The sequence below is a fragment of the Alligator mississippiensis genome, chromosome 2 (assembly GCF_030867095.1).
Source record: "Alligator mississippiensis isolate rAllMis1 chromosome 2, rAllMis1, whole genome shotgun sequence".
Lineage (NCBI taxonomy): Eukaryota > Metazoa > Chordata > Crocodylia > Alligatoridae > Alligator > Alligator mississippiensis.
Window position 1 is genome coordinate 13,277,326 of NC_081825.1, and position 10,513 is coordinate 13,287,838.

General features: G+C 52.8%; 1 protein-coding gene across 1 annotated transcript; it reads left to right on the top strand.

Moving 5' to 3' along the window:
* The first annotated feature begins 5,110 nt into the window (after positions 1–5,110).
* On the top strand, positions 5,111–8,850 carry LOC132248898 (immunoglobulin kappa light chain-like). Its single transcript, XM_059723448.1, has 3 exons — positions 5,111–5,159; positions 5,367–5,675; positions 8,525–8,850. The coding sequence occupies exons 1-3, from the start codon at positions 5,111–5,113 to the stop codon at positions 8,848–8,850; spliced, it is 684 nt and encodes a 227-aa protein (XP_059579431.1).
* Positions 8,851–10,513: the final 1,663 nt, after the last annotated feature.

A 10,513-nucleotide genomic window follows, 5' to 3' on the forward strand; every position in this document is an offset into this window, starting at 1 on the left:
TCTTATTTCTTTTCTTCCTAGGCTCACGTGCAGATATTGTTGTGACTCAGAGCCCTGGCTCTCTGGCGCAGGTGGAAGATGCAGGTGACTACTACTGTCAGCAGGATTACAGCTTCCCTCTCACAGTGATACACTGCAGTACAGAAACCTCTTCCTCCACACAGCACTGCTGATGTGCAGTGAGCAATGCAGCCGTGCCTGACCCCAGCCCAGTGTTAATACTTGAATTACAGAAGAGCTCTGGAAAGGAAATGTTCCTGGGCTGTGCTGTAGTACAATTCACCCCTTGGTTTGGAGGCCAAAAGCTTTAAAAAAGTGTCAGCAAATTTTGTGGCAAGGGCCACAATGACCCAGCTCACATCTGAGACAAGCCAGTGCTAGCGCCTGCCCGCTGTCCTCACATCTTTCTCCTACCACCCCACTGTGACATAGGGAAACGGTGTGGCAGGTCAGTAGGGGGCACTCCTGCATTGTTCCGCCCACCTCCCTGCGCCCAACCACCTTCCAGGCTCCGAGTGCCTTCCTGGGGCACCTCCCATCCGGCCGACCCCTTCCCTGGCCCACACCCGCTAGCCTGGGATTCCCACTGACACCATCCAAGGCTCTGGACTCAATTCTGGCTCTGCACCTTGGAGAACACAGACCTGATCGTCCAATGGGTACTAGACCCAATACAGGCACTTGGGGCACTTCCCCAAGTCAGGGGATTATTAGGGAAGCCTCCCTTAGTCCGCAGACCTAAGGGGCCTCCTCGGCATAATTTAGACCCACCCCTCAATAAGTCTCCCACTCGGGTCACAAGGAGAACTTTATTGATTACTAGGGATAGGGCAGAAACACGGTAAAAGGTAGAGCAATATTAGGGAAATATCAGAGGAATCCCATAGAGCAAGCCAGTGTAGCTGAGGTAGCCATTTAAACACGCATCTGAGTTACTATAAGCTAAATATCTAGTCTGATCTCGAGTAGCTTATTCACACGCATCATCCAGAGATGTTTGGAGTTTCCCTCTGGAGGCAGGTCACTCTGAGCATGCGGTTATAAGGAGAGAGCCAGTTTCAGATTCACCTGAATGACTGCATGGCTAATGGCGGCCCTTCTTCCTGGATCGGGCCTTTAAATAACATCCCCAACCTCAGCAGCCCAGTCCATTCGAAGCTGCTAGTGCTGGCCACCAGCCAACCAATCTAAAAAAGCATCACTGGCTACCTGGGTGGGTGAGCGGGGCTTTTCCCTCCCCCCTCTCAGGTGACCAGAGCATCTGCCTCCCAGGCACCAGGCTTTTGTCATGTAGACAGGGAGGGAGATCCCAGCCCTGAGGAATTCAACACCAACCTCTCACGCTGGCAGAGACAGATCTCTGGAGAGGGGCACAGACGGTGGCATTTCTGCCACAAACAGTTCCTATCAAACACAATGTGACACAGACACCAATGATGGGATGCTCTGGGGAAAGAGAAATTTGGAGGTGTCTCCTAAGCTTCTTATCTGTGGAGCCTCTGATAATCCCAGAAGGGTCCCAGCCCAGCCCAGCGCCTCCAGGACAGGTTTCCCTCCCAGAGCCAGCAGCGCTGATCTGGTGCTGCTGGAGTCTTCTTGCCAGAGAGCCAGTCCTACAGTGCTATGGATAGGGACGCACAAACTTTTCCGTAGGCTGCACTGGCAACGTGCTCGCTGGTGTTCATGTGCAAGGCACTGTTCACTGCACAGCCCATCCCTGCCATCCCACATTGCAATATTGCCCCGAACCACAAATCCTCGAGGGGCGTGAGAGCAGTGTACAGAGAGCAGGCTGTTGTCCCATGTGCGGAGGAGCTGGCTGCAGAGCTGTAAGCCCACCTGCACAGAGGCAGCCTGCAGAGAGGGGGCTCCAAAGCAATCAGCCTGCTTATTAATAAAGAGGAACCGTTGTGCCCAGTTCTGTGCATCAGAGGTGGGGAGACTGGAAGGGGGGGCCCGGGGCTATATAAGGCTGACTCCTGGGCTGGAGCAGGCATTGTGTGACACATCCTTAGGGAGAAGGAGCTCTGCAGAGATGGGTTGGCTGTGCTCCTCTTTGAGTTTGTGTCATCTCTGAGACACGGGGTGGCTAGAAATGGAGCGTGTGGTCCACTGGGGCAGCCCTGGGGTGGGCACTGCTAATCGTCTGTTTGCAGAGGGTCGTCGCCCTGTGAAACCACTGCAGGCAGACCTGGACACAGGCATGGGTGCACTTGGCAGTTGCCTGGGGCAGCAACAGAAAGGAGGCCCAAGAATGGTAGGGTTTTTTTTTTCCCTTTCTCCAATTATTATAAGCATTGTCTCTGACAAAGGGAGGCCCAATTCTAAAGTTCTCCCAGGCCTAGGTACGGTCCTGACTGCAGACTCGAGGGAGAGCGACTAAGGGCTGAGATCTCAGCCCCAAGGGAGACCAGAGTGCATGGGCAGTGAGAGGAGCCCTAGCTGGGGACTCCTGACAGGGGCTGGGAAAAAAAAGCACTGGAGCAGGACTGTTAATTAGGGGCTCAAGGGGGAGCACTGCAGAAGGACTGGTAACCAGGGCAGGACGGAGAGCCTGGCTGTGGTCCAAGTGCGAGTTGACTGGGGGCACTTATAGGGAGCGATCCCCTACTTGAGGAAGACAGCTAAAAGACTGGGCCAGACCAAGCTGCCCTGATGGGGACTAGAGCAGAGTGAAGCAGCTCAGATCACACTGGTTTTCTGAGGGCAGCCTCCCCATGTTATTTAAATCTGCTGTCAAGCAGGGGCAGGTCATGGTTCAGGGCAGTGGACTGGTGGACAGATGAGGAATGGCTAACTGGGGTGGCCAACTGGGGTGGCCAACCCTAAGGTGGCCAACTGGGGCTGCCAAAGCCACCTTATGCCCTGGGCCAGGTCCAGCCCACAGGCCTCCTTACAGGCGTTACTTGGCCTGGGGCACGTGACAGCTCCAGCTCCAGCTCCACCCTGCGCCTCATGCCAGAGCCACCACTGCTGCCCAGTGCTTCGTGCCATGTTGGCAGCTCTGGCTCTAGCACAGGATGTGCGGTGACAGCACCACTTGCTCCTCCAGCCTGGGGAAGCAGTGGAGCCAGTGGAGGAGGTTGGGCCGCCCGGCAAGGTGGCTGTGTGGGAAGTTGGGCAGCTCTACAATAGCACAGGCATTCATGGACTGAGCGCAGAGCTGGAGGGTAAAGTGCTGCCTGATAAACCATTGATGCCCCTTCCAGCACCAGAACAGTGGGCAAAGGCCCATCCAAGAGCTCACAGGCTCAGCCCTTTTGGGTCCATGACAAGAGGTGACATGGTCAGTCTGCACATCACCCGTGAGCACAGATGATCTGCTCAGTGGCATTGATCCCCAGCTCTGGTTTGTGACACCTGATGTCTGCAACCCCTGCAGCTTCAGGACTATAGTGGAAATTTCCCCTAAGCATTCAGTGTTCAGGCAAATCCTTCACGACATCCCTGACTATGAAGGTGTCACAGTCACCACGCAACACTAACTTTTCATACCAGTCAGCTAACCCAAAGGTCAGGAACCAAGGCCTCCATACATAGCAAAATACAGAGCAAACACATACATAGCAATCCTCCTAACTGCCAGGACACCAACAAAATCAATCCACATTTAAAATAATTGCTGCTAAAATGCATCTATTATCCATGCCAGACTATTTAGATTGAGGCAGCAATGACTGGTTCACTGCTGTGATCTGGTAAAGGCAAAGGAAGGGTACTGCCTAGTCAGATACTTTCAAGGCTTCACTGCAGGAGAAGATGAAGCCAGTTGAGTGTCTTCATCTTCTGTTACTTGTTCCCACATCCACTGCTCTCCTGGGGCCTTTGTATATGCCACAAAATTAGCCTTTAAAGTGGCTTCAATGCCCCTTTGCACTGCTTTCATGTTGTTGCTGTGTATACTGTCTGTGGCGTGTTGCATGTTAAATGACTTTGAGACATGGCAAAATAAAACATATTTGAGGTGTTTTACTTTGCTATCTTAGTAGTCGTGGAGGGAAGTACCGGGCTCTGTGCAGCCCCATGGCTGTGCAGGCAGCATGTGCAGGCAGGCTTTATTGAGTGGGGAATAAAAGAGTAGAGCAGGGCTGGGCAATTATTTTGGGTGGAGGGCCACTCATGAGTTTTGGCAAGCAAGCCATTGAAGACCGCATGACAAGCAGCCAGGGGCAGATAAATATTAATTTTCTAAAATTTTTAGGGGCCCCGCAGGCCAGATACAATGGCCTGGTGGGCCGCATCCAGCCTGCAGGCCACATTTTGCCCACCCCTGGCATAGAGCCTGATCTTTTTTTTCTCCCCAGAGCCTGCCTGACTGCCTGAGCTGTGCAGGGACCTGGTGCTTCCCTCCACGGCTGCATTGTCCCCTGGCACTGCCCGGGCTGGGTGCCCGCAGCTCAGAGACTGCTCAGCCCACCAGCAGCTCCCCCTCATCCCCCGCCCCCACCGCCACTGCTGGAGAGGCAAGTAAGGATTGCGCATGACCCATGTGTTCACACCGTGAGAGTGTGCTTTGGTTTAAATTGAGGCAGGGTTTTAAAAGCCCACCTCTTCAATTTAGGGAGAATTAAACTGAAGTAAACCCCTGTAATGAGTACAATCAGCCCTGGTGCCCTTGGGCATGACTCCCTGGGGGCAGATGCTGGAACGAATGATGGAGGGGTTCAATGTGACATTTGCTGGTTTCCAGGAAGCCTCCAGGTCCTGCTCGTCTTCAGAGTCAGCCCGGTGACACCCAGAAGCTGAGATGAACCTCAGTCGGGGCAGCCCAGCGTGTGCACCAGATACATACGCTAGCGCTCAGACTCGTTAAACAGCTTGAGAAGGGAAGTTCAAAACAGGATCTGGATCATGGCAGCCCCCAGGGCCAAGGGCATTTAAACCAGAGATCTGGGCTGATTCAATCTGCAGCTGAACTATGCAGAAACAGCCTGAGCAAGGAGGCCACCTGTGATCCCTGTAGTCTGGCCTGGCACTACATGCCTGGACATTTGCATGCATTTGCATGTTCACACCAGAGTGAATTGCCCTCTCACCAGCAGAGAGCTTATAAGAGTTTCATTATCCAACACACTCTCACTAGAGACGTTTCCTACCACCAGCTGCCACCATGATCTCTCAGACTGGCTTCCTCTGGCTGCTGCTTCTCTGGGCTCCTGGTAAGAAACAGCACAGGACTCCCCAGGGATAAGATATGCATGTGTATTGGGTGCCTTATTTTCAGCAGGGCCTTGGGTTAAATCCCAGCTGCTCCCTCTCTGCATATGTCGTGCTACAGCACAGACCCCAGGATCAAATATTCTAACCCTCATCAAGAAACCTCCCCTCCCAGCATGGCCACCCATTTTCTTTCTCTCGGTATCCAGGCTCAAGCGGGCAGGTCGCGATGACTCAGACTCCAGAGTCCCTGTCTGTGGTCCCGGGACAGACAGTCACTATCAACTGCAAGGCCAGTTCCAGCATTGGCTCCTACGCACACTGGTACCAGAAGAAACCCAGGCAGACACCCAAGCTTGTTATCTACAATGCCAACAACCACCCATCTGGGATCCCCGACCGGTTCAGTGGCAGTGGGTCTGGCACTGACTTCACACTCACCATCAGCCACGTGGAAGCTGATGATGCTGGAGACTATTATTGCTCGCAGAGTGGCTACAGTGCCCCTTCCCACAGTGGTACAGACCAGCACAAAAACCTCCCTACTGCCTCTCACGTGCTGCACAGCAGCCTGGTTCTAGCCGGGGGAACACAGCGTGTGCCGGTGACTGCGGGGTGGCTGTGTGTGCAGCAGGAGAACAACACCCGTGAGCTCTCGCCTGAGCAGTTAGACATTCATTGCTACCCAGGGGAAATGCGCTGCAGCTGCAGACGCCAGGGGAGGGAGAGGAGAAGGAGTTGCAATTAATGTAAAAGAGCAGTTTGATGTTCAGAGCACCGGAAAGAAAGTAGATGGGCCTGTTGTTGAAAGCTCTGGTTTACAGTCAGAGGGGAGAACACAAAGGATGATATCACAGTGGTTGTAACCAGGAGAACAAGGCAGAGGAGGATTTCCTCAGATAACCAGCAGCACTTTCCCAGTCACAGGCCCCGATTCTCATGGGGAACTTCAATCACCCTGACCTCTGCTGGGACGGCAGCACAGCAGTGCACAGGCAACCCAGGGCATTTTTGGATACTACTGGAGACAACGTCCTGCTGCAAGTGTTGGAGCGACCAACTAGGGACCGTGATCTTCTTGACCTGCTGCTCACGAAGAGGGAAGAATTGGTGGGAATGCAGTAGTGGATGGCAGCTTGGGCAGCAGCGACCACGAGATGATTGAATTCAGGATCCTGAGGAAGGGAAGGAAGGAGAGCAGCAAAATAAGGAGCCTGGGCTTCAGAAAACCAGACTTGGACTCACTCAGAGAACTGATGGGCAGGATCCCCTGGGAGGCCAGTGTGAGTGGAAGGAAGTCCAGGAGAGCTGGCTGTAGTTTCGAGAAACCTTACTGAGGGCACAGGAATGAACCGTCCTTATGCACAGGAAGACTAGCAAGTATGGCAGAAGACCAGCTTCACTTTGGAGTGGACTCTTCAGTGAACTAAATCATGGAGCTGGTCCTCCAGGAATCCATTTCCAAGCACTTGGAGGAGGAGGGGATTAGGAACAGCCACCAAGGTCAAGTCATGCCTAACCAACCTCTTTCCCTTCTATGATGAGATGACTGGCTCTGTGGTTGCAGGGAAAGCAGTGGATGTGGTTCTGCTGTGTAAGTAGGATGCAACAGAAACAGGAGATTCAATGATTAGGAGATGTCTTCCATTGCCATTTCTTTAGGATGACCTTCCTTCCTATTCCTCTTCCAGGCCTCCACCTCTCTTACCTTGAGCCCTCAGGGTCCAACACATTTATTTTCTGGTTCAATGGGCAAAATGCTCTCAACAGCATTTCAGACACCCTGTGCTGGACCCTGGTATGAGCAGGACCAGAACAGACCTCAGATGCCCTCTCTGCATCTGTTACACACAGGGATGCTCTGATCTGAGCCAAGGAGATGGTTAGGGACATGGTGCTTCATCTGGCACTTGGTGAGTTGTATTTATAGTTACAGGGCAGGGCTGTCTTTAGCCCCTTCCCTGCTGCCTTTGCCCTGTGCCCCACAGAAAGCACATTCACCTCGAGCTGCTGTTTTAAATATGGCTGCCCCAATGACTGTGCCCTGCTCTAGGGAGCTGCTATAAAAGGGCTGGTTGAACGCTTGGTGTCTTTCAGCTCCGTGTCAGTCGGTGCAGAAGCACCAAGATGCTGCAGCAGACTCAGCTCCTCTGGCTCCTTGTGCTCTGGGCACAGGGTAAGGACAGCAGAAGGAAAGGTTTCATAATCTATATCTAGCACTGGATGGCACATCTGGAATTATGTAAAAGAAATGATTTTTTGTATATACGATAGAGCAGCACTTCATTCCTTTGTCAAATATCCTGAGATCACACTTTTTGGCTGCATAACCCCTTGGCTAAAAAATATTCCTGTTCATACCCACCTACACCCGATACATCTCTACATGTTTTCAGTGTCACATTGACATCAACATGCAGCAATGCCATTGCTCACCACCCACTGAACAATCAGATGCTCCTCCACCATTATTAACATTTAGGCATGTGTCCCTTGGCAAAGCACCACGTGTCACCAAGGGTATGTACAGGTATCCTCATTTGCAGACCACTGCACTAGATGGATTTCCGAGGCTCCTTCTGTTCTGTGATTCCCAGAGTGGGAGGCCGATGCCACCAGAGCTGTCTAGAGTCAAGGTGGGGCCAGGTGTTGGGATGAAAACAGCTAGTATGGGGCAAAGTAAACCATCTGGACTGAGAAGGCAGAGACAGGTACAGTGTCACAGTGAGAGTAGATGAGAATCTGACACGGGAAAGGGAGAGGGGAAGAACCAGGGATTAGAGGCACGGGGATGAACACATGTAGAGAGAGGCAGAGACGCTGGTACCCTGGGCATGAAACAGGTGCTAAGTTAGAGAAAAATCAGTCTCCTGAAATGCAAAAAAGCCACCAACTTCTCTGGTTGTGTGTAGACATCACTGCCAGGAAATGATACCTGCACTCACGGAGCCGGGTTTTCTGTAGTTGTGCAGTCTCTGCCCTGGGCTCAGGAGAAAGCACATGGTCATAGATTTGCAATTTTGCATACGGCCGCCCCAGTGACTGCGCCCTGCTCTAGGGAGCAGCTATAAAGGGGCCGGTTTAACGCTTGGTGTCTCTCAGCTCCGTGTCAGGCGGTGCAGAAGCAGCAAGATGCTGTGGCAGACTCAGCTCCTCTGGCTCCTCGTGCTCTGGGCAAAGGGTAAGGGCAGCAGGAGGAAAGTAATCATAATCCTTAGCCGTCACTGGGTGGCACCGATACATTTGATCTGGCTCCTCTGCGCCATGGCTGAAGGTAGGGCCAGCAGGCATCTTATTAGCTGAATTTCAAAGCTGTTCTTTAAAAATGAGATTCACTCCAAGTCTTTTTCTTTCTCCCCTTTCCTAGAATCCCATGGGCAGATTGTTATAACTCCGACACCGGCTTCTGTGACGGTGCTTCCAGGAGAGACGCTCACCATCCAGCGCAAGGCCTCCAGCTCCGTGGGTGCTGACATGTCCTTGTTTCTGTTTAAATCAGGACAAAATACCAAGCTTTTCATACCTGCTACAACCTCCCGTGTCACCAGGGTCCCCGACCGGTTCAGTGGCAGTTACAGCAGCACTGTCCAAGTCACTAGCAGTTATCCTACTTCAGCCTTGGCAACAGCCAGGTCTCCACTAGACCCCTGCGTGTTGAAACCTCCTGATGTGTGCCCCGTGCTCCTAAATTAGTCTTGCTGTGCCTGTTGGAAGTGATCCCCTATGGCTGCCAAGGTGTCTGTCACTGCTTATGGTACATGGCAAACCAGCTTCCTCACACAGGCAGCCGTGGTCCCGTCTACCCACCTTTTGCAGAACAGCCCATTGCTGAGACCATTGCCCAGGGAGAAGGAGCCCCGAGCCTTAGGGCCTGCTCAGCCAAAGGTTTTTCCAACCTTTATCTCCCGCCTCCCACAAAGAGTCTGAATGGAGCCGCCCGCCACCACTCACGTTGAAGATGGGCTGCTGCACTGCTGCTCGGCGTAGGAAAGGCTGCCTGGTCTCTCCACTCCCCTTTGGTTGTAGTCCTTCCCCTTCACAGGTAAAGTCCCTTTCAGGAGCTGAGCCAACTTGGAGCTCCTTATGGGTGTATGTGGTGTAGGCTTCTCTGAAACATTAATTGATAGATACTGCTCCCACAGAGGTTTGGCTAAAGCATTGGCCAGAATCAGCCTGACCAGGAAACCTGCCTGGTGCATGAACTGCTTACACAAGCAAAGCCTGGCATGAGGCCCAGATGGGCACTGCTGCCAGAAGATGGCAGGGGGAGATGGCTGTACCAGGTATAGGGTAGTCTAGTGCTGGGATGGTAAGACTAGAGCAGGATGCTACAGCATGCTCCTCGCCCTGCGGCTAGTCTGTTCCTCCCCGCGGTGTCTATCCCTCTGGTTGGGAGGCAGCGAGCTCTGCTAGTGTCTAAGGGCAGGTGACCTGGGCTGGAGAGGTTCCTGCGGGAGGGGAACCTGCTCCTGCCCACGCGGGTCAGGGGACTTGCTCTCTCACCTGGTCAGTCTTAGGTCATCTGAAAGCACCGGTCAGCAGCCAATGGGGCTGCTCCTGATGGGACCTTAGTAATGAGGTCATGATAGGGGACAAAACGGGTGCCCATGAAGAAGGAGGGGGAGGCCATTTTGCATAGTATGGAATAAGCACCCGGCCTCTAATTCTCTTCTAGGCTCCAGATGAGTGGAGAGAGGCATTTTGGGAAGCATGTAAGCCACTGACCAGGCAGAGAGATGGGGATCTTTCTGGAGGCTCACTGACACACCATGAATGCCTGCCTCCAGAGGGGAGCTCAACTGGCCTCTGGATGATACTTGTGAGTAACTTACCTGAAACCTACCTAGATATAGAGCTTACTGTGATTTAGATGTGTGCTCAATGGGTACTTAGCCACACTGCTGGCTATAATGTTGCTGTTTGATTCTTCTCTAACCTGTACCATTGCCCAAGCCTTTCCTCTTTAACCAATAAACTTCTCCGCTGTCCATAGCGTAGTGGACTGGCTGGGAGAGGGAGTAGGCTGCTGTAGTTAAGCCACATGACTTCCTATAGCCAACACCCTGCAAGGAAGCAAAATAGCCAGCACCACATCCAAAGCACCTTTGACCGTCCAGCCTGAACAGCAAGGTGCCCATCTATGTTGACTGGAAGCAGCCTTTGGTGTGAGTGCAGCGCAGGGCTCAAACTCATGTCTCTGGAAGGGCAGTGAGGGACCTTGGCCAGTCTGGCACCGCCTTCTCAGGGCTGTGACCTGCATATTGTCTTTCTTTCATTCTTTGTTCTCTGCTGCACATAAACCCAAGTGGCAGTTTTCTATATCTCTGCCATTACCTATTCCCTTCCATATGGAGCA